Source organism: Crotalus tigris, unplaced genomic scaffold (assembly GCF_016545835.1).
Source record: "Crotalus tigris isolate CLP2741 ecotype Arizona unplaced genomic scaffold, ASM1654583v1 scf7180000024472.5447098, whole genome shotgun sequence".
Taxonomy (NCBI): domain Eukaryota; kingdom Metazoa; phylum Chordata; class Lepidosauria; order Squamata; family Viperidae; genus Crotalus; species Crotalus tigris.
The window spans coordinates 1,654,794-1,679,466 of record NW_024100643.1 but is presented as its reverse complement, the minus strand read 5'-3'; the positions used below and the strand labels follow the sequence as shown (position 1 = coordinate 1,679,466).

Below are 24,673 nucleotides of genomic sequence, written 5' to 3'. Positions count from 1 at the left end.
TCGATTGGTTCGAGGCTCTGGGAATCCAGGTAACTGGGCTGCACAGCTTGCAAATGCTGGGCCTTGCAGAGGTTTGCAAGGAGTTTGCAGATGTGTTTAGTTCAGAGCTAGGATCCTACAAGGGGCCTACCATTTCGCTAAGGTTAGACCCAACCATCACGCCCACCAGGGTTAAGCCTAGGAGAGTACCTTTTGCCCTCAAAGGTAAGATTGATGCTGAGCTGGAAAATTACTCCAGCAGGGCATTCTAGAGCCTGTGGATTCAAGTCCATGGGAAATCCTCATAGTAATGTCTCTAAAGCTAATGGGGACATAGGTATATGTGCAGACTATAAATACACACTGAATAAGGCGCTGCAACAGCATGCTTATCCAGTGCCTGTGGTAAATCACATTCTGGCCTCCCTCAAGGGGGGGTCGCATTTTTGCAAAGCTTGACCTGGCACAGGCCTATCAACAGCTACCTGTTGATGAGGCAGCTGCAGAGGCCCAGACTATTGTAACTCACAGGGGGGCCTTCAAGGTCAAGAGACTGCAATTTGGGGTAAATGTAGCCTCTGGCATATTCCAAAGTGTCATGGAGAGCATACTTCGAGGTATCCCTGGTATCTGTCTCTACTTCGATGACGTCCTCATTGCTGGGGAGTCATCTCAAAATTTAGCAGAAAGATTAATGGCTGTCTTGCTTCATTTTCGAAAAGCAGGCCTTAAACTAAAGAAGGATAAATGTAAGATAGGAGTCACTTCTACTGACTTCTTAGGATTCAGGATTGATGCTCAAGGCATTCACCCTGCTGAAACTAAATTGCAAGCTATCCAGCAAGCCCCAAGCCCTAAGTCTAAGAGTGAGCTGCAAGCCTTCTTGGGGCTATTAAATTTTTACCATGCATTTCTCCCACATAAAGCTGCAGTGGCAGAGCCATTACACAGGCTCTTAGACAAGCAGGCTCCTTGGCAGTGGACTAAAGTCCACGACAAGAGTTTCAATGAGGTTAAGGCCTTGCTCACTTCTAATGCTGTTTTAGCGCATTTCAATTAGCAACTGCCTGTTTGCATCACATGCGATGCAGCTCCTTATGGGGTGGGAGCTGTACTTAGCCATTTGAAGGCTGATGGGACACAAGTCCCTGTGGCCTATTATTCAAAGACTCTGTCCTTTGCAGAGCAAAATTATGCTCAAATTGACAGAGAAGCCTTGGCCATAGTGGCTGGCATTAAGAAATTTCATGATTTCTTATATGGCCGCCATTTCACGGTGTATACTGACCATAAACCTCTGCTGGGTTTGTTTACCACTAACAAATAGACCCCACATATCATTTCTCCTCATATGGTGAGATGGTCCATTTTTCTGTCAGCATATTACTATACATTAGTTCACAAACCAGGAAAAGAAATGGGTCATGCAGATGGCCTAAGCAGATTACCCCTGAACCAATTAGAGCCAGATCCTGCTCCAGCCATTAATATTCTTTCCATTCGGGAGTTGCCTGAGTCTCCTCTCAATGCTAGGGATGTGGCTGCAGAAACTGCCACTGATCACACGCTTACATGCGTGCTGACAGGGTGTTGTCAGGATGGCCTGTCAAGTGACCAGATACTGAGTTCCAAAGCTTCTGGCACAAGAAGCATGAGTTTTCCACTTTCAAGGGTTGCCTGTTATGGGGTAGCAGGGTAGTGATTCCACCCTCATTGAGATCTAGAATCTTGATCTCTCTGCATGAGGGAAATCCTGGTATAGTCAGGATGAAAGCGCTTGCGCGCAGCCATCTTTGGTGGCCTGGGCTCGATAAAGCCATCGAGGCCCAGGTGCACGGGTGCCAAGTGTGCCAACAGTCTCGGCTTGAAATGCCACAGGCCCCAATACATAGGTGGGAGGAAACTCAAACCCCATGGTCTAGGGTGCATATAGATTATGCTGGGCCCTTTCAGGGGCAATTCTTCCTGGTTGTTGTTGATAGCCATTCCAAGTGGCTAGAGGTTGTTCCTGTTTCCTCCACTACTACTGCCAGGACCATCCAGGTGTTGAGAAGAATTTTTGCATCACATGGTCTTCCAGATGTGCTGGTTTTGGATAATGGCCCTCAATTTACCTCTTCTGAGTTCCAGGCTTTTCTTCAGGCCAACATGATCCGGCATGCAACATCGACTCCCTTCCATCCATCCTCCAACGGACTGGCAGAGAGAATGGTGCACACCAGCAAAGATGCCCTCAAGAAATTGACTTACGGTACCTGGCATCACAGGTTAGCAGATTTCCTTCTTGCACACCGCACCACACCATGCACAGCCAAAGGGAAGAGCCCTGCTGAACTCTGCTGGGGTCGCCGCCTCATCACTAAACTGGACAGGCTGCACCCTGATCGGGTGGCTTCACAGGTGTCACAACCGCAGGCGCCTAGGAGACTCCAGGTAAGCAATCCGGTTTGGGCAAGGAACTATGGGCCTGGACATCTCTGGGCCATAGCTGTGGTCTGCAAGATCTCGGGGCTGTTGTCATACAAAGTTGCCTTGGGTGATGGCCGCGTTCTTCGCAGACACATAGACCAACTGCGTTGCAGACTGGACTCGCACCCTTCCGCTCCTGGCTCTGCTCTAGGGGGGAAGGAGGACCATAGTATGCATTCTGGGTTACAGTTTCCCAGGACTAACAGGCCCTCATTAGCTGCTACTGAGGCTGTTTGGGATTCATCCCAAGGTTCTGCAAGTGCTCCAAGCAGGAATTCACTGGATAGGGGATCATCCCACACATCCATAATTACTCCAGACAGGGAGTCACACCAGGGATATCCACAGTATTCACATATGTCAGATAGTGCTCCAGACAGGGAGACTGACCGGGGGTATCCACACAAATCACAAGCAGCAAGAGAAAAGGAATTCCATCAGGGGTGCTTGCCTCATTCCGCAATTGCTCCCAAAAGGAAGTCACCAGCAAAGGGAGTTGCCATGGAGGCGACTCCTGACTCTGGCACCTCGGGCACGTGCTTGGAGGCCACAGAGTACTGGGGCACTTCTGCTACCCAGCCCTCTCCATCTGCTGGCCTTGGGCTCGAGGGACAGTGTTCCCAAGAGGGGTCCATTGTGGATTTGGGGACTTCTACCCCTCCAAGGTATGCTGGCTTGGACTTAGAGGGTCCAGCCAGCCAGCAGCTGGGCGGGTCAACCGGGTATTTGGGGCAGCAAAGTCCTGGCCTGCCTAGCCTGGTAGGTGAGCAGGTAGGCCAGGCACCCTCACCAGGGTCACCTAGGATTTAGGGTAGCAATGCCCTGGCCTGCCTAGCTTGGTAGGCAAGCAGGTGGCCCCGGCAATCTCTCCGGGCCTTAGAAGGTCGCAGCAGGCCAAGTGCTCACCCAAACATCTGAGAGACTTTGTAAAGTTGCTGTCAAATCATGAGGTTCCTGTTGATGAGGCCCCTGAATAACAGGAGTAACTCGTGGGTAGATTATTTTGTATTATTTTTTTTATTTTGGATACATTTATTGAATTAATATTGAAGAGAGTTTGCCTGAGGGCAGACTCAAGTAGTCCACACTCCTTGCATTTGAATAATGCAACTGTATGCCACTCTTCCCAATGCATGATGTACATGAGTGTACGTGAAGTATGTTCCATCTAGTGGGGAGGGGTGTTGTGTCCTGAGCCTGCAAAAGCAGGCTCAGGACATTGCATTGGTCCCGGGCATTCCAAAAGCTGCCCGGGGACCAGACAGAGCAGCACCAGCCTTGCGCAAGGCGCAAAAACGCTGTTCTTATTTGTTGACACTGTCTGGGTTTCTGGCCATATAAAAAGGCCTGTGTGCCTTTTGCTTTTGCTTGGTTGTTGTAGAAGGAGAATAAAGTGTTTGTTCAGCATCGCCATGTGTCTTCATCATTTGCACGCGAACGAAGTACACAACAGGATGGATAACTGCATTCTGTGACTTCATGCTGGCCATCTGATTATGGAAATGTCTTTGGACAGTGCTTGCTCAATGGCCTAAAAACAGAAGTGAGCACTGCCCCCTATAAGTGGCAACATCTAGTGCAATGGTTCTCAACCTGTGGGTTGGGACCCCATTTGGGGTCGAACGACCATTTCACGGGGGTTGCCAAACAATGCAGTCTGCCATTTTTTTCCCCTTTTCCTTAGCTGTGCTACTCCCTTTTATTCTATTGACTTTTGAAAGCCAGTAGAATAGACTCTCTTGAATAGAGTCTAATTCTATTGGCTTTCAAAAGCCAATAGGAATTGTCCAGGCTGTCTCTGCCCTGCTGAGCCCGCCAAAAGTCCCATTCTGCAAACGGTGCTGCACCAGTTGAGTAGTCCTCGACTTACGACTGGTTGAGTAGTCCTCGACTTAAGACCAGTTGGGGGTCGCGGCATTAAAAAGGTTGAGAACCACTGATCTAGTGGGCTAAAATCCGCAGGGACTCCTTAAGAATAAATAACTATTGTATGCTATGATATAATCGGTTTTTGATGCTTGTGTTACTTCACAGAACTTCAAGTGTACTCAGTCATTCTTTGCCTGCAAACACTGTTGTGTTTTACTTTTCTAAATTAACTGATGTGTTCTTGCCAAAAGGATATTTATTAACAGGGTGATTGTTAAAGAATAACTTTCCCTAACTAAACTACTTTAATTATTAAGTTCCTCCAGCCAGTCGGTGATGTGGTGGTTAGGTTAGACTAAGACTAAGACTAGGGAGATCCAGATTCAAATCCTAGCTAAGTCATGGCACTCAATACAATAATCCTCTTTTAGTGATTGGCTCATTTAGCAATTGTTTGCAGTTATGATAGTGATGAAAAAAAGTAAGCTTGCAACACATCCTCCCTTTTACAGCCTTTAAAGGTCTGTAAAGCAAAGGAAAGCTTTAGTAAGATTATAAGCCCAATCACAATCTCACTTAGCAATCGCTTTGCTTAACAACCAGTTTGCTGGTCCCAATTCTGTTGCTAAATGAGGGCTAGCTATAGATAATTTGAACCCATTACCACATATAGCCCTAAAGTCCCTCACAGGAATACCATGAAGATGAAATGGGAGTTGGAAGCCAGGAGTGTATGAAGTTTTATAGGAATGGTGGGATAGAAATACTACAAACAAGCAAATAAATATTTTCCAACTTTGCCACCACCTTCTTACCCTTCTGCCATACAAAGAGTGAAAGGGTGCGATACTCCTTCTCATGTAAACTTACATCAGCATTTTGGTATGCAGTAACCGCGATGAACTGAGTCTCAGGAAAAGTAAAGGTCTGGGTGCAGATTGAGGGATGCACCTCGTCCACTTCACCCTGCTTGGCCTCAGTAACATGCAGGCGAGGCTGATACTTGTGTAAGGACTGCAGTACAATCATCTGCCAAATACACGGGACATGATTCATTCATACATGATCTGTGAGTTGCAGCTGAACATATTCCACCCCAATAACAGTCCTGGATTTTTTAATAGCAATGCTGACATGATGGATAAAAGCCAGATTCAAGAACTCGTTACCTGGGTGATATTGTTTGATGCTCCTTTATTGTTGGTGAGTTTCAGTTTCCCAAAGGATATTTCCTGTCGCATCCAATGTGCTCCAGTGTTGGGAGAATCTGGATGCATGTATGTCCGATTCCCTGCCAAAAGGATGGCATTTCCAGTAAGTATCTTGCAGTTTAAGCATGGAGAAAGCACATACTAAACTATTAAGTAAATAAACTCACTTGAAGCCAATTCAGACCAACTATTCTTGCTATGTTTTGCTCGGTCTGTTCCTGAAATGACAGTTCCCAATTTCTTAGCAGGAAGTATGACAAATACATAAAGTGGATGCTTGCTTTGACAGGGGTAGGGTTAGAAGAAGAGGCACATATAGATTACGGGATCTTATCCAGGACTATGACCCTGCCTATAAACAGGATAACCCGGAGTGTGAAATCTCATAAATATGCCATTTTATTTACATTTTTTTGACAGGTTCTTGGGTCAAGGGGATTCTAATAAACAGCAGATTTCCCTAAACTCATCTCAGCTTGCAACACAGATTATAATTTTTAAAGTAAAGCGTTATGTTTTGAAATCAAGATATATTAAAGCTCTAATACCTACTGTATTGGTTCCTAAATGTGCAAATCTATGTCCAGGGTGTCCCAAAGTGCTCAATATTGATCCCCAAGATTGATGGGACTATCCAAAGGATTGATAAATGGCTGGTGGTCAATAGGAACAGTCCAAACCCGGAAGAACATCATGATTTATGACTAAAATTCACCAATTTCTAACTATATATCAGTGCTCTTCTTGATGCTCATCAGATGCAACTTTCCCATTAATGATATCAATATTAAAATGTTTTTCATATTTTAATGAAATTATTATTGTTGTTATTAGCTTTTATTGTTATTTGTAGTACAGGTAGTCCTTGACTTATGATCACAATTGGAGCCAGGACTTGCTAAGCAAAGCGGTTGCTAAGTGACTTGTGCCTGATTTTATAATGTTTTTTGCTATGGTTGTTAAGTGAATCACTGCATGAAGTGAATAACACGGTGGTTAAGTGAGTCTGGCTTCCCACATTGACTTTGCTTGTTGGAAGTGGCTGAGAAAGTTGCAAATGGTGATCACATAACCTCAGGATGCTACAATTGTTGTAAATACAAGCTGGTTGCCAAGCATCCAAATTTTGATAATGTGATCGTGGGGATGTTGCAATGGTTCTAAACGTTATGTACCGTTTCATACTGGTTGCAAGTCACTTTTTTCAGTGCAGTTGTAATTTTGAACAGTTACTAAATGAATGATTGTATGTCAAGGACTATCTGTATTATTACTTAAAGTATTATTTAATAAATTATTTTTATATAGTAAACATTTAGGGGTCAGAAATTCTTAATCTTTAAATCTCAAATCCACTGAACAATTAAACCATGTGACCTTGTTGATTTGCTCTAAAAACTAAATGTTTAGAACATGGATAGTAGTTTATAGTAATGGAAACACGCTTTGTATATGCTCAAAAACAACTTTATTATTTCATATCATAAATTTTGTATTGTCTGTAGGAATAGGAATAGTCTGCATGAATAGGAAGAGGAAGACATATTAGGTATGTTTGCCACCTTGAATTGTTTATAAGGATAATAAAGGTGGGATAAAAAAAACCTTAAAAAAATTTTTTTTGCACTAATATTTTGCTAACAGGTTTTTAATGATTACAGTGCCATTTCTCATCTCTGGCAGCAGATGGAGCAATGGTTCTTGAAACTGGGGTAATATTTGAAAACACAGCTGGGATGGTGGAATGGCAACAATGAAAGAGTGTTTTTTTTCACTTTCTGATTTGAATCATATATTTAAACATTCATTTTGTGTAACAATTTTATTCACAAATTATCTGCTAATAATTTTATGATATTTTGAATAGTATTAATAGGACAGTTTTTAAAAAGAATCAACTAAATAAATAGGAATTCCAGTTAGGAAATAAAGCCTCTTTTTTCCACCTCAGCATTCCAGATAAGTTCTAAGCAACAGGAAAATGGAATGCTTCCACAGAGATCTCCTGAAAAATTGTAGCTTCTGTCATTGAGGAGATGGAAAATGGGGTCCACTGGTTGGGCAGATATTATGGGATGAAAGAAACATTTTAAATATTTAAGTTGCAAGTTGCCCAGAGTCACTGAGAGTGAGTTAGATGGCCCTATACATTTTCTTTAAAATATTTTTCCAGATTGAAAGTTTTCAGCATTGCCTCCCTTTTTTGTTATAGAAAGAGAATCCCTAATATTTTAGTTCAACCAAAATGATCGTAACTGATACTTAGCACCTGCCTTTGAGGCTTGTTTAGCCATATCAGGATGATGCTATCAATCTCTCATTGGTTGAAGATGGGAAATAACTGTTACCTTATAGGGCAGACATTTCAAACTTGCGACATCATGTAACGTATCGGAGCTTTTTCTCCATTGCCAGCAATGGGGTGGGCATGGTTTCCTGGTGACGTGTCCAGCCCACGGGCCGGCAGTTTGACACCCCTGTTATAGGGCTTCTTCTAAAATCCCAATTTCCATCTAAGATCTTAATTTCTTTAGATCCCTTTGAGGATCCTTAGATTCCATTTAAAATACTATTTTCCAACTTGGATAGCACTCCTGACTGCCTATTTTGGACAATTAAATATCATTCCTTTAGAATGTAATAAATACCAATTTTTTGGGAACTGTGGAATTGTGTAATACAGGGGTCCCCAACCTCTGGGCTGAGGCCCATTACTACGATGGGCCATGGCCTGTTCAGAACCAACTGTACAAGCAGTGGGCAAGCATGTGTGTGTGCACAGCTCCTCTTGTGCGAGCGATGGGTGTTTGCACTTGTTTGTGAAGCTCCATTTGCACGAGTGCCCCCACACGCATCTGCCACTCATACAGAACCATCCCCTGCCCCCCCCCCTTGCTGGACTGCCTTGAGGAAAGGCTGGGGACCACTGGTGTAATACCTCTGTGTATTTCTGACATCATCATCAGGTTCAATAGTAGGGTACAGTAGGCCTCACTTATGACCCATTGCTTAGCACCTGTTTAAAGTTACAGCAGACTCTCAAAAGGTTCTTATGACCTGGATTCAAAGTTCCAGTGTCCCCATCCCACCACGCACACATACACACCATAGTCACAGGTTCACATTTTGGATGCTCAGCAACTGGCCCACACTTATGACTGTTTACATTATCCTGTGGTCATGTGACTATGATTTACAATGTTTTTTGCTGGAACCCAACATTTATTTCCTAAGTCTGGCAATGACAATTTGCAGACAGTGGGTTTCATTTAACAACCACCACTTAATGATTGCCACAAAATATCATAAAAACAGGTCGGTCATGCTTGGGTGCCTCAATTTATGACTGTCATGACATTTGACAGAAATTCCAAGCCCCATTATGGTTATAAGTCAAGGATTACCTGTTAATGTTTTGGGAAGCTTTTATAGAAAAGCAATAGGTAAACATTCTAAATCTATGAATTCCTACATACAAATAGAAGATTCATGACTGAATTGAACCAGAAATGAATCCTGATACTGTATGTCAAGAAGTAATAAATGTAAGAAATAGGGTTGTGTGGTGTTGAAAGAAAAGGGTGTTTGGGAGCATGCATGATCATCTCCATAATAACTGCGTGTTCCTGGAAAAAGATCTGACTCCATTAAGAGTACCCATTGGGGCATTCATGAGCACCTCCAGGTGCTACAAAGCAACTTCTTCCCTTCAAATCTGAAATGCTGCATGCCCATAGTAAGAAAGCCTTCAGATTCATGCAGAATGCATCTCTTTTATTATTTTATTATCTTGGATTGAATATGTTATCTAGAAGTTTAAACTATCATGGACCTTCTCCTCATTCATGCTGCTACAGATGCCTGAGGATGAGTCCAATAGTGGTAGAGACCCGAAGCACACATTTTTTATTGCTGATTTTTTAAAAATCATTTTATAATATGGGGCCAAAGTAGATTTGAAACCATTCACATTTAATTTAGGGTGGTAATTGTCTCTTTTAAAAAAAGAAAACAAAACAGTAGTCCATGCACACAAATCTAAAAGAAGATTTGTTTAAATGTTTGCTGTACTAGAATCCTGATTGGAATTTGAAAAGAGAAGAGACAATGAAAAAAGAGAGGATTTCTCTATTTATACCTGGCATATTTCCCTCGGCCTTGCCGCATTGAACCCATTTCCCGCCTTGGTATCGCCAGTGGTGCTGATCCACTAACACAACATCCACATAGATACTGTAATGAGCCACAGGATCCAGCCCGGAGATGTTGAAACTCAGAAATGGAAACATCCTCCTAATTGGTGAGGTAGAAAGAAGGATCGGGGAAGAGAGAAAAGAAAGGTAGGCTATCATATTACATATTTTGCCACAAACTCAGTTTGTTCTCTGCTTGTATGCTGAGACATGTCTGTAGTCAAGTAAAACACAATTTTTAAGATAATGTTATGGCAACCGTTTACCTTTCTGTTTTCTACTTATTATTAGAAAGTAATTGCAAGGTGACACAATCCTTGCTTGTCCCTATTGCCATTTGAAATCTTAATTGTGCAAAATAACTCATGTTATATGCATTGCCACCAAATTCTTACTTTCCAACTATATAGCCCACATGTAGTCTACATATTGACTACATATTACACATACACACATGTATATATAAAATGTTGCATAACTTTGCATTTTAGAGTTTCTTATTACTTAGTATCTGTATTTGTCCTGATTTATGTTTTTGTGTCTATGTTGGAAAAAGCTGACCTCATTGCAGGACACAAATTAATTTATTAATACTCATTCAGATGTACTCCAATATACTGAAAAAACACAAGAAAATCAGTATGACATAGTAGTTAAGGAATCTGACCAGGAGTGGGAAGACCCAGCTTTTAGTCCTCCCTGGAGCATGGAAACTAGATGGGTGATCTTGGACAATCACATCCTTTCATCCTAATCAACATTAGATTCTGACACAAATATCTTGTCTCATCATTCAACAACAGAAATGTTTATGGCTCAGTGCTTAAATATAAAATTAATCTTTCATTGATTAGTTAGGACAGTAAGGACAAATCTTTTGAGTTTGGCATATCAAAAATTAAGAAAATATCTAATTTGACTCTGCTGGCATGTCACCTACCCCGACCTACCCTCCCTCCCAAACAAAAGAGGCCCAATTGTCTATCTCCTTCTATATTTAACCACCTTGAACAGAAATAGTAGCAATGTTGATAGTAGGCCTGAACTAGAGTCCTGGGCCTCAAACTTCAGCCCTAGCACTACTACTGGCCCTCAAAAATGCTACTCTGTGTCACTGTCCAAGATGTGACAGGCCTCATGGTCTATCAAAGGTTGCTCTGGGTTGCACAAGGCCTTCGTTCTTGAAAAAGCTTTGGAAAATGCTCTTCTTCAGCCTCTACACGCTCTGCAAACCACCCAAAAATATGCGCCATTCTCTTGTGATTTTTGAAAACTCTGGAGGCCATGCAGGAACATACCCATTCTTGCACAGCCTCCAAAAATTATTTGAGAACGGGATGTATTTTCAAGAATAGTTGTTGTCAGGTATTGTTGAATGCTGATGAGCCTTTTGAAACATTGTGGCATGTCACTTTTGACACATCAAAAGTGGGAGTATTTCTTCCAAAGAAAGAAAGGAAGAGGAAAGAGATGAATTTTCGTGTATCAAAATAATAGTTTGCTTGCCATCTGTTCTTGCTGGTGTGGCTGAATGTGCAATACATCATCCAGCTTCTTCAATGGCTGCATTTAGCCCTAAGAAGGTTATTTACTTCCCAACGGACAATTTCCAGCCATTCACAATTGGTTCACCTAATTCCAACAGGGTAACTCAAACAGAATAGAACAAGTTCTGTATTTTCTTTCCTGAAGAACTGTTGAATTGACTGCAACAGATGTAAGAACAGCTCTGTTTCTTTTTTACCCCCTCTGACCTTAAGCAAATTCTTTACCTTACTATTTCTCTCTTGCTCCTCCCTTCCTCCCTCCCTCTTTCGGTCCCCTTCTGCCACATTTCCGGTTCAGAAATAGACACTGCTATTTTCAGAGAAAGTGAGAAGAGAAGAAAGAGAGAGAGAAAACCCCTCAAAACAGATGGACAGAATGTCAGATAGCATGGGAAGTTTATTCCCAGGGCAAATTGTTTGATACTTGAAAATGGAGAATCCAAATCACAAATATACACACACTGAATAATCTGGGGCTTGCTTACAAATGAGTTTTTCTGCATAATTGAAACAACTCCTGTCTGAACAGTTTCCATTAATTTGAATGAGACTTATGCAAAATAATTTCTCATTGGATCATTGTATAGCACAGGGGTAGGTAACCTTGGCTCTTTTATGACTTGTGGACTTCAATACCCAGAATTCCTGAACCAACCATGCTGACTCAGGAATTCTGGGAGTTGAAGTCCACAAGTCATAAAAGAGTCAAGGTTACCTACCACTGGAATAGCAAGTATCAAATTTAGCCATCAGCCTTTTAAAACACATTCTGTAATATCAGTCTTAATAAAATGGATTATGATTGTGCCAAGCCAGATACAATTTGTTAGCAATCTTTTCCATTATCTCCACACATATGCTGATATAACTGAGGGATGAGGAGAAAGTTAAAGAAGAAAAATCAGAATCTAAATTCACAGCTTTACATTCAAAATGTATCACAATCAGATTTTTTTACTCTGATTGTGCAGAAAGCAACCTCACAGGATACATACTTGTTACAGTTCTAGAAGGAGTGTTGGTAAAGAATTGGGATTGGACAAAATAGAACCAAATATTTATTCTAAATTTACAGCACATAGTTTCTTTTGAAATTATAGAAGTTTAAATCGGACTTAGTTTTGTTCCATTAATTTCTTCACAGTGCAAATCTATACATATTTTTTAGAAGTAGGCTCAATAGATTTTAATACTAAGTAAGTGTATATATAGGATTGAACCAACCCATTAGGATTCATTATCTTTTTTCTTTTAATCTATTGAACTACAGGAACATCTTGAATAGGGTAAAGAGGAGGCTGAGAAGTAAAGTGAATATAACAAATATTATATTCTGTTCATTATTTTTTAAAGACTTGATGTTTAAGTCACATATAAAAGGAAGCTTCTCTTTCTCATCATGGCAAATGATGTAAAATGTAGATACACGCCTTATACTAAAATATAATAACATCCCCTCAAATATGACTAACACATATATTGTCAGAAAACTCTGAGTTGTCAAATATTTGAAAACTCAGAGATGCACATGTGACTCAGCAATTCAAGCTAATCAGAAACACCATTATCTTGAAGGAGCCCAAATCAGAACAAAAGATCTTGTGAAGTATATGTACATTTAACATAGATCTCTCACTAGCACAAAGCATTACATAAGGAAAAAGGCATGATTAGAAAATTAATAAACATCCTATATAGATTCCCACAAATAATACCATTCTAGAAGCATTAAAATTAAAAGTGAATTGTTTATCTTCCTGATAGAATTAAATACCGTATGTCAGAGTTAATGCCTCTCTGGATGTCAATTTATATAAGGCACAAGTTCAGTTTAGTTTAATTTATGGCCAATGACTATGTAAGATAAATAACCTAAAACTGTAGTATAAAACAGGGGTCCCCAACCCCCGGTCCGTGGCCAGTACTGGGCCGCAGCATGCCAGCGACTAGTCCGCACAAACAAGCAAAGCCCCATATGCGAGATGCAGGTAGCACACAAAACCATGCACCCTCCGGTCCACAGAGAAACCTCTCTCCATGGAACCAATCCCTGGTGCTGAAAAGCTTGGGGGCCTCTGGTATAAAAGATAAATTTAAAATGTGGTTCATAGCATCAGTGATACACCAATAATAATGGCAGAAAGAAGTCATTGTCTGGCTGTCAATCTCAATGCCGCCTCCATTTTTTCAGGGATGTCTAGTTCACTATGAATCCTTGCTAAAAGTTAATGGTGATCTCACAAACCCAGTGAGATACAAAAATGAACAATATGGATACTCAATATCTCCTCTCTTGTTTATTTTATTCTTGAAATACTGACTAGAGCAGGGGTCTCAAAGTGCCAGACACGTCACACAGAAGCCGTGCCCACCCCATTGCAGGCAATGGCAAAACAGTCCCGATACGTTGCACGATGTCACGTGACGTCGTGAGTTTGACATGTCTGGACTAGAGATATAAGATAAGATGATTGTGGGAATAAAGATTAAAAAAGAAACTTATAAGTTAAGGGCTTTTGTAAGTAACTTGATATTGATTTTGGAAGATCATTTAAAAGGACACTAAGGGATAAATTAAAATAATTTGGTACATTAACAGGGTTCAAAATTAACAAATAATATGAAGATAGACAATCAAATAGAATTGAATATGCTGGGTTTTAAAATTCAGAAGAAGATAAATTATCTGGCATCACTATGACTATATGTTACTTCTATGTTATGAATTACATGTTATTTCAAAATAACCATGTTAATACATAAAATGAAGTTAAAGAGACATGTTAAGATGGGAGAAACTACAACTGTCATTGCTGGGAGAATTTTGGCAATAAAAATCAATGTCTTGCCCACAAGGATGTTTTTGTTGTAGACAAAATAATGAATCAGCGAATACCTAGAGGCAAACAAAATCACTACTAAAAGCCAACATGGGTTTGTCAAAAACAGAGCATGCCAGACAAATCTTATTGCATTCTTTGACCAAGTGACAAAATTAGTGGATCAGAGGAATGTTGTGGATATAATTTACTTGGACTTCAGTAAGGCATTTGATAAAGTAAATCACAACCTACTACTCAATAAGATAGAAAAATGTGGGTTAGACAGCATCACCACCAGATGGATTTGTAGTTGGCTGACCGGCTGTACTCAGCATGTGGTCCTCAATGGAACTGGATCTACATGGAGGGAAGTGTATAGTGGGGTGCCCCAGGGCTCTGTTCTAGGCTCAATGCTCTTCAACATCTTCATCAATGATTTGGGCGAGGGGATAGATGGTGAACTCATCAAATTTATGGATGACACCAAGCTGGCAGAAATAGTCAACACTCCAGAAGACAGACTTAAGAGGATCTGGACAGACTTGAACACTGAGCGCTATCTAACAAAATGAAATTCAATGGTGAAAAAAGTAAGATTCTACATTTAGGCAACAAAAACCAAATGTACAGGTATAGTATAGGGGGTACCTTGCTCAATAGTAGTAACTGTGAGAGGGATCTCGGAGTCCTGGTGGACAATCACTTAAATATGAGTCAGCAGTGTGCTGCAACTGCCAAAAAGCCAACACAGTGCTGGGCTGCATTAACAGAGGGATAGAATCAAGATCATGTGTTAATACCACTTTACAATGCCTTGGTAAGGCCATACTTGGAATACTGCATCCAGTTTTGGTGACCACGATGTAAAAAAGATGCTGAGACTCTAGAAAGAGTACAGAGAAGAGCAACAAAGATGATTAGGGGACTGGAGGCTAAAACATATAAGGAACGGTTGCTGGAATTGGGTAAGTCTAGTTTAATGAAGAGAAGGACGAGGAGGGACATGATAGCAGTGTTCCAATATTTCAAAGAAGAGGGAGTCAAGCTATTCTCCAAAGCGCTTGAAGGCAGGACAAGAAGCAATGGATGGAAACTAATCAAGGAGAGAAGCAACCTAGAACTAAGGAGAAATTTCCTGACAGTTAGAACAATTAACCAATGGAACAACCAGCCTCCAGAAGCAGTAAATGCTCCAACACTGGAAGTTTTTAAGAAGAGACTAGATAGCCATTTGTCCAAAATGGTGTAGGGTTTCCTGCCTGAGCAGGGGGTTGGACCAGATGACCTCCCAGGTCCCTTCCAACTTTATTATTATCGATCATTGCACAGTCAGCCAGATGTTCAGACTGGATTTGGCATTTTGTCTACCTATCGAGTCCTTACCCAGGACCTGGGATAGGCAGATGTGGATGTTTGATGGTATTACAGATATCGTCGCAGGATGGAAGCAGTTCCTAATAAGGCCGCCTTTTGCAATTGACTAATATCAATGCCAATTGTGTTCAAGTGGTGCTCCAGTTGTTTTGGGATTGCACCCAAGGAGCCTATGACTATTGGTACTACTCTTGCTTGCTTTTGCCACAGTCTTTCTATTTCTATTTGTAGGTCTTTGTATTTTGTTATCTTCTCCAGTTCTTTCTCTTCTATTCTGCTATCTCCAGGGACTGCCACGTCCACTATCCAGACTTTTTTGTCTTTCTTATCGACAATTGTTAAGTCTGGGGTGTTATGTTGCAGGTGCTTGTCTGTTTGAATTCTGAAGTCCCAGAGCAGTTTAATTTTATCATTTTCTATGACTTTCTCTATTTTATGATCCCACCAGTTTTTGCTTACAGGCAAATGATATTTTTTGCAGATCTTCCAATGCACCATTGTTGCTACTTTGTCATGCTGCTGCTTGTAATCAGTTTGTGCAATCTTCTTGCAACAGCTTACCAAGTGGTCCACTGTTTCTTCAGCTTCTTTGCATAGGCGGCACTTACTGTCTGTTGCTGTCTTCTCAATTTTGACTTTGTATGCATTTGTCCTTAAGGCTTGGTCTTGTGCAGCCAGAATTAGTCCCTCGGTCTCTTTCTTCAATTTTCCTGCTCTTAGCCATTGCCAGGTCTTGTTATTATCTGCTTTCCCAGCTATTTTTTTAATGTATTGGCCATGTAGTGCTTTGTCTTCCCATGCCTCTATTCTGTTCTTCATTTGGTCTTTCTTGTAGGCCAGTTTGGTCTCTCCAGTAGTCAGTAAGCCTTCCTGATATACTAATTTCAGTGCATCTTCATCATTGTTCTTCAGATATTCTTCCAAAGCCATTTTTTCTTCTTCAACCATCTGATGTACTTGTAGCATTCCACGCCCACCTATTTGCCTTGGTAGATAAAGTCTATCAATGTCACTGCGTGGATGAAGGGCATGATTCATTGTCATTATTTTTCTGGTCTGCCTATCCATTGCTTTTAGTTCTGCTTGAGTCCAGTCCACTATTCCAGCTGTGTACCTAATAACTGGGATTGCCCAGGTGTTGATTGCCTTTATGGTATTTCCTCCATTGAGTTTGGATTTTAAGATCTTCTTCACTCTCTTGATGTATTCACCTCTAATCTTTTTCTTGACTTCAGTGTGCTTGATGTTGTCAGCTTGAAGGATACCCAAGTATTTGTAGTACTCTTCCTCATCCAGACTCTTAATGTTATTTTCGTGGGGCATCTTGATTCCTTCAGTTTTCACTATTTTTCCTTGTTTGATAGTAAGTGTGGCACATTTGTCCAAGCCAAACTCCATTACAATATCTTGGCTATATATACAGACAGTGTTGAGCAGCGATTCTATTTCAGATGATGTTTTTCCATACAGCTTCAGATCATCCATATAAAGGAGGTGGGATAGTCTGGCAGATGTTTTTGATGTTTGATAGCCATGTCCTGAGTTATTCAGTATTGTTGACAGAGGAAACAGTGCAATAACAAATAGTAATGGTGATAATGAATCTCCTTGAAATATTCCTCTCTTGATATTAACCTCTCCCAGCCTCTCACCATTGATCTGCAACTGTGTCTTCCATTGTGCCATCGATCTTTGCACAAATTTTCTGATGTTTCTACTGACTCCTGTTATTTCTAGGCACTTTATTATCCAATCATGTGGCAGAGAGTCAAATGCCTTTTTGTAGTCAATCCATGCCACATTCAGGTTGGTCTTCCTTCTCTTGCAGTTTTCCAAGATCATTTTGTCTATTAGGAGTTGATCTTTTGTTCCTCTGCTATTGGGGCGGTTTCCTTTCTGCTCAGGTGGAAAGAGATTGTTTTCAACTAGATGCTGTTGTACTGCATCAGCTACCACACCAGTTAGTAATTTGAAAGTTGTTGGTAAGCAGGTAATTGGCCTGTAGTTACCTGGTGTTGCCCTTTTGCTGGATTTTTCATTATTAGGTAGGTTTTCCCAGTTGTTAGCCACTTTTCAATTTCTCCTCCTTGTAGTATATTGTTGAACTGTTTGGCAATGAGTGGGTGTATAACAGTTAGATGTTTCAACCAAAACCCATGCAGTTCATCTTCACCTGGTGCTGACCAATTTTTGATTTTCTTTGCTCTTTTTTCTACCATTTTTGTTGTTATTACTAGTTCTTTCATTTCAACTTCTGTTTTATTTGCATCCACCTCTTTTAACCAAGCCGCATCCTTGTTGTATTTCTTTGGGTTATCCCATATCTGCTTCCAGAACTGCACTGTTTCTTCCTTGTCAGGTACTGACTGATTCCTTGCAGTTTCTCCATTGATGGATTGGTAGAAACGTTTCTGATTGGATTGAAATTGGAGGTTCTGCCTATAGTTTGCAATTCGAGCTTCATATCTACTGATTTTCCTGGCTATAGCTGTTATTTGTTGCTTTATTATTTCCAGTGCTTCCTTGATCTTCCTTGTTTCTAAGTGGTATTTCTTGATTAGATATTCTTTGGTCTTCTTGTTCTTCAGCTTCTTTTCTTTCATCTGTTCTAGCTTGCTTGCATGTGATCTTAACTTCTGATCTTATTTTCTAGTCTAACCTTCCATTTTTCTGGTGCACTGTTTGTTTTTCTTCTTTGTTGATTTTGCATCCCAGGTATTCTGTTATAACTGCAGCTGTGCTGTACATTAGTTGGTTTGTTTCTTGCAGTGAATTGGTGCTTATACTTGATATTGCAGTATTTGCATCTTTTAATGCTTGTGCTAGCTGTTTCTTTGGAACAAGCTTCAATGCAGGTAGCCTTATTCTGTTGTTTTTGTGCTGTTCTAGATGCTCAGTTATTCTTTGTTTCAATTCTTTTATTTCTTTAGTTAGAGGGTTTTGTTCTTCCTGAGGAAGAGGTGCCTGGTTTCCAAATGAGAACAGTTGTATATCTCTGCTGGATTCCTTCACTGCCAACTCCCCCTGGTTTGCCTCTACATTCTGAATTACTTCTGGTAAGGCTTTGATTTCTTTGCCCTGGGTAAACCTTTGCAGTTCGTCCAATTCTGTTTCTGTGAATACTTTATTTCGTGTTATAAATTGGCGTTGATCTGCTAGTCTCTGTTCTGTTATTTCTGATTCTGGATGTTGTTCTTTCAAGAACTGGTGCATTCGTTTTAGATATACTCTTCTTGTTGGACTTGATCTGTAGTAACAGATCATTATTTCTTTGTTTTCCATCACTGTGTATCTGCGACGGATAAACACCTTTTCTTCCAGTAGTTCTGCAGCTGCTGGCCCTGGTTGCTCAACCAACAGTCCTGAGTCCTGTAACCCATTTTTCACCAGATATCCAGGAACTCTGATATCTAGCGCGGACCTTGTTAACCCGGGCGACGTCCAAGCCGGTATGGCATTCTGCAATTTACGTCTCACCATATTTTTTATGGGAGAGACACTCTTTGTCTGACTCCTCTGATGAGACCTGTCCAGTATGGTTGAACCTCTGGCATAGCTCTCATCTTCCTCAGAGTACACAAGCCCTACAACCACGTCAAGGTAGTGCCTCACTGGGGGTTATTATTATTATTATTATTGATCATCGCACAGTCAGCCAGAGGTTCAGACTGGATTTGGCATTTTGTCTGCCTATCGAGTCCTTACCCAGGACCTGGGATAGGCAGATGTGGATGTTTGATGATATTAGAGATATTGTCGTAGGATGGAAGAAGTTCCTAGTAAGGCCGCCTTTTGCAATTGACTAATAGCGAATTTGTCAATGCCAATGGTGTTCAAGTGGTGCTCCAGTTGTTTTGGGATTGCACCCAAAGAGCCTATCACTATTGGTACTACCCTAGCTTGCTTTTGCCATAGTCTTTCTATTTCTATTTGTAGGTCTTTGTATTTTGTTATCTTCTCCAGTTCTTTCGCTTCTATTCTGCTGTCTCCAGGCACTGCCACGTCCACTATCCAGACTTTTTTGTCTTTCTTATCGACAATTGTTAAGTCTGGGGTGTTATGTTGCAGGTGCTTGTCTGTTTGAATTCTGAAGTCCCCGAGCAGTTTAATTTTATCATTTTCTATGACTTTCTCTATTTTATGATCCCACCAGTTTTTGCTTAAAAGCAAATGATATTTTTTCAGATCTTCCAATGCACCATTGTTGCTAATTTGTCATGCCGCTGCTTGTAGTCAGTCTGTGCAATCTTCTTGCAACAGCTTACCAGGTGGTCCACTGTTTCTTCAGCTTCTTTGCATAGGCGGCACTTACTGTCTGTTGCTGTCTTCTCAATTTTGACTTTGTATGCATTTGTCCTTAAGGCTTGGTCTTGTGCAGCCAGAATTAGTCCCTCGGTCTCTTTCTTCAATTGTCCTGCTCTTAGCCATTGCCAGGTTTTATTATTATCTGCTTTCCCAGCTATTTTTTTCATGTATTGGCCATGTAGTGCTTTGTCTTCCCATGCGTCTATTCTGTTCTTCATTTGGTCTTTCTTGTAGGCCAGTTTGGTCTCTCCAGTAGTTAGTAAGCCTTCCTGATATACTAATTTCAGTGCATCTTCATCATTGTTCTTCAGATATTCTTCCAAAGCCATTTTTCCTTCTTCAACCATCTGATGTACTTATTACCACTACTACTACTACTACTACTACTACTACTACTACTACTACTACTATTATTATTATTCCTGTTTTAGCAACTGACTAACTATTTAAACAGTGATAGAAAGACTTATCTAAATATGTATGGCAAAAAGCCACTAGTTAAATACAGGTAGTCATTGATTTATGACCACAATTGAGCTCAACATTTCCATTGCTAAGCAAGACAGTTGTTAAGTGAGTTTTGCCATGTTTTATGACCTTTCTTGTCACAATTGTGAAGTGAATCATTGTAGTTCTTAAGTTAATGACATGATTGTTCAGTGAATCTGGCTTCCCCTTTGACTTTGCTTGTCAGAAGGTCATAAAAGATGATCACATGACTCCAGGATGCTGCAACTGTCATAAATGTATACCAGTTGCCAAGTCCCCAAATTTTGATCACATGACCATGGGATGCCACAATGGTCGTAAGTGTAAAAAACAATCAGAAGTCACTTTTTTCAGTATTGTTGCAACTTTGAATGGTCACTAAACAAGTGGTAGCAAGTTGAGGATTACCTGAATAAGTTGTTACAAGATGCAAAGAAAAGAGGAGCCTATCTGATTTGAAATTGTATTTTGTAGCTTGCTGTTTGGTTTGCATGGAAGATTGAGTACAGCTGAGAAACAAAATGCTTTTGGTGTTAGAAGGACATGACTTGAGAATTGGGTGGCATGGATATCTATAGTACAACAAAGTCAAGGTTAATGTGGATTTTTAAAAATCATTATGTTAAATGTATGTTATTGAGAATATGGAACAGATATAAACCCAGGTTATGTCCAAAACACCTTTGTGATTCTCAGCACAAGAACCATTTTATAGACAAGAAATAGGCAAAAAATGGCTTACTTACTGTGAAATACTAGAATTTTGCCAAGGAGAATGCAAAATTAAATAAAGAGAAGAACTTGTGGCAGACGAATATATTTGTCAATGGTTTTCCTATCTATAGTTAATAGAAAGATTTAAAGTAGACAAAAGAATGTATGGTTCTGAACATTGTTTTGTTGACTACGAAACAGGATTATATACAAATTATAACTATATAATTGCTAAAATATATAAACTTTTATCAAGTAAAAATGAATGTGAAAGAATATGATAAATTGGGATAACATACAGATGAAACAATGGAAAAATATGTGGTTGGAAGTGATTCACTTAATAACTGTGGCAAGAAAAGTTGTAAAATGGGGCAAAACTCACTTAACAACCATCTTACTTAGCAACAGAAATTTTGGGCTCAGTTGTGGTTGTAGGTCAAGGGCTACCCGTAACACTATATATGCAATTTCAGGTAGTCCTCAACTTACAACAGTTAATTTAGTGACTGTTTGAAATTACAACAGCACTGAAAAAAGTGACTTATGACTGTTTTTCACACTTATGACAGCTGTAGCATCTCTGTGATCCTATGATCAAAATTTGGATGGTTGGCAACTAGTTTGTATTTATGACAATTGCAGTGTGTCCCAGGGTCATGTGATCACTTTTTGCAACCTTCTGACAAGCCAAGTCAATGGAGAAGCCAGATTCACTTAACAGCCATGTTACTAACTTATCAATTGCAGTGATTCACTTAACAATTGTGGTAAGAAAGATTGTCAAATGGGGCAAAATTCACTTAACAACTGTCTTGCTCAGCAACAGAAATTTTGGGCTCGCTTGTGGTTGTAAGTCGAGGATTACTTGTACTTGGAAAAGAAAAAGTAGGTTAGAGTTTCACTTGAAGTTAATTATCCTGCCAAATAATAATAATAAAAAGAAATACAGCCTCCAAATAAGAAATCACATGGTTGGACAACATTTCATTTATTGAGATTTTATGTATGTATGTATGTATGTATGTATGTATAAATTGATGTGCAATTTAAAGTCCTTTAAAGTTCATTTGTAAGATGGACAAATGCTTAAAATGACTGATCACTGTGAAGTTAGAACCCTTGAATTCAGCCAGTACCAAATGTAGTTTTGCTAGATACAATTTCACAGAAAGCTGGCCTCTCCTCCAAGTACTATATTTACTCTACATAGAAATCACATTTCTTCTGCACTGTAACAAAAGGTAGAAAATATTATAAAAACTATTATTTTAGGTTTTGGAACAGATCATCAACTTGAAAACTGGAAGACAATTTGCAAAATTCGTATTTATCATCTATCTGAAAGCCTCAAATTCTGCCAAATTCAATCCTGCAAAAATAGTACATATTTACATCCTCTGCTTTTTTCATAGAAAGTTTATATATTCTTGTATTATTCTGGCCAATCCCAATATAGAGATTTCCTTGGTGTGAATTTTGATTTTTTTTTTTACTTAAGATGTTGATTGAGAAGATAATTTAAAAGTCACATTCATTTAATGGAATAAAATTATTATTTTTTCTTTTGAACCTTTTTTTTGTTGGAAAGAACACCCTCTCCAATTACCAACATACTGATTTGGCTCCCTCCCCTAATTGCCAAGTGGGAAATATCTCCATACCAAAAGAAGGAGGCTGCTCTCAACAGATCAATTCCTCAGAAACCAACAAAATCAATATTTTAATCCCACTTAATAGTAAATTTAATCTCAAGCAGAAGCAGCCCATCAAGATTCCTATCTTTAATGAGACGGAGAGAAGATGATGGAATTGGGGTTCACTCCTCATTAAAAAAAATCTTCATATTCCCTCAGATCCCCTTTCCAGGTCTGCTTCTTAAATCTTACTGTAAAAATTATACTGTAATGCTATTGAAATCAAAAGTTGGCATTACAGCTCATCTGAGAATAGAGGGTTTATTTTTCACTGCTGATATAGCAAATCAGGAGAAAAATTATTTGGATGTCAGAACACCCACCCAATCAGAGAAATGCACCACTTCCTGCCCCACCCAACTTAAAGTAGCATGAAAGGTGTGTATGAACATACACACACACACACACCAGATAAAATACTTATCAAAATACATAATGACTAAATTCACTCCACACACTGGGCTAAGCTAAAATGAGATTGGTTGGTTTGTGCTTCAGTGTATTGAGGAAACCCTCTATTTCTCTTTGCCTGCGGTTTATACTGAGTTATTCCATTAAAACTTAATGTGATTTATTTATTTGCATATACTGTGTTATGTGAAGACAGAAATCATAGATTGTTGGTCTAGGTCATGGGTAGGCAACCTTGGCTCTTTTATTGTAGAGCACAGGCAGCATATTGGGTTTCGTAAGCCGGATCTAAGACTAGAATGATCTGTGCGTCAGTTGCCCCCTCTGATGCACAAATGCTCTCTATCAATGGTCGTGATTTCTATAAAAGATCTTAGAGACAGTTTGGAACAAGGTTCTGATGACAACAGGGTATAGCAATAACAATGACACCAACAACATTTTTGTCTCATGAATTGATATCCTTCTGAAATTTAGATATTCCCATCTATTTTCTGCATGATTTAATACTATATTTTTATTTTGAGATACGGGATAATACTATAAAAGTTGCATTATGTCATTAATTTATGCTTTTATCCTTCTGACTTATCTTTCTGAGGCTTTCAAAAGGAAGATACAGTTAATCAATGAAAGGATTTGATTTGCAGTCTGGTCTGTATTCCAACAATTTTTAAGACTTAAAAATCAAGTTTTAAAACTTGGTTTAAACTTAAAAACCAATCCATCGATAAGGACATAGTTGAAATGAATTATTTCCTTCCAGCTGCATCCACTTCAGTTGCAATGTTTATTGAAGGATTCTCGTATTTTTTAAATTAGATGGATTGAGATTTAACTCAGCCAGGTAAACGCAGTACAAAAATGCTGTAATTGCCATGCTTCAATAATATTTTGAGAAAACACTCTAAGTTGCACATATCACTTTAACATTAAATAAAAGTAAGTTACATTTTCAACTACGAAGCTAAAGGATTCATATTAAAAAATGCAAAAAAATATTTATTTTAAAGCTCACAGTATTGCTTCATCACCCGAAATTCCTTATTTATTGAAACACTGTAAAGTTCAGACCACTGGAATGCACAGTTTTTTCTCCCCCTATACTTTTTTTCTGGATTTATTTTAATTTTTAATTTTCTTGGTGGTCCTATTCTTTAATCTCATTTATGCACCAAGATGAAGCATTTAATTTTTTTCCTAGGTAAAGCTCTGACATTGAAATCAAATTCTAGGATGGAAATCCATTGAACAACAGCTTCATGGAAAATAGAGTGGATACAACTCTTGTTTCTCAGAGTCATGTTCAGTATGGGAGGCTTATATACTATTTCTATCATCTTTCCATATTACAATCTCAAGAAAAAGTTGGAAGAAGTCTGGATTAACTCTCAAAATGTGATCTACTGTCCACCATGCAACTTCCAGCTCTTTTCATCTCATAAGCGCAGCTTGATTAATGAGACCAATGAAGACACTAGTACAGATGCTAGCTTTATTTAGTCATCAGAATTTACGTATGCTCAGAAGTTCTTTATTACTTTTCTTTTCACTGAGAGTCAATATTAAATAAATTCCAAAATTTGGCTCAAC

General features: G+C 39.5%; 2 protein-coding genes across 6 annotated transcripts in view; one reads left to right on the top strand and one right to left on the bottom strand.

Moving 5' to 3' along the window:
• Positions 1 to 24,673, bottom strand: part of TBX21 (T-box transcription factor 21) — an 81,657-nt gene that overhangs the window by 8,219 nt on the left and 48,765 nt on the right. For all 3 annotated transcript variants that reach the window (XM_039333309.1, XM_039333306.1, XM_039333308.1), the window contains exons 2-4: positions 9,667 to 9,821; positions 5,487 to 5,608; positions 5,188 to 5,346 (exon numbers count right to left, since the gene is read on the bottom strand). In XM_039333309.1, coding sequence (XP_039189243.1) covers positions 5,188 to 5,346; positions 5,487 to 5,608; positions 9,667 to 9,817 — 432 coding nt within the window. In that variant the 5' untranslated portion in view covers positions 9,818 to 9,821. The remainder of the gene's footprint in view (positions 1 to 5,187; positions 5,347 to 5,486; positions 5,609 to 9,666; positions 9,822 to 24,673) is intronic.
• The window catches only part of OSBPL7 (oxysterol binding protein like 7), a 113,258-nt gene that overhangs the window by 67,077 nt on the left and 21,508 nt on the right, over positions 1 to 24,673 (top strand). The window contains exons 24-25 of one of the 3 annotated variants that reach the window (XM_039333304.1): positions 7,034 to 7,077; positions 9,603 to 9,618. The exons of 1 other annotated variant lie outside the window; for it this stretch is intronic. In XM_039333304.1, coding sequence (XP_039189238.1) covers positions 7,034 to 7,039 — 6 coding nt within the window. In that variant the 3' untranslated portion in view covers positions 7,040 to 7,077; positions 9,603 to 9,618. Of the gene's footprint in view, positions 1 to 7,033; positions 7,078 to 9,602; positions 9,869 to 24,673 lie in introns of those variants that run through there. One more of the 3 variants, XR_005555501.1, reaches the window with a different exon arrangement.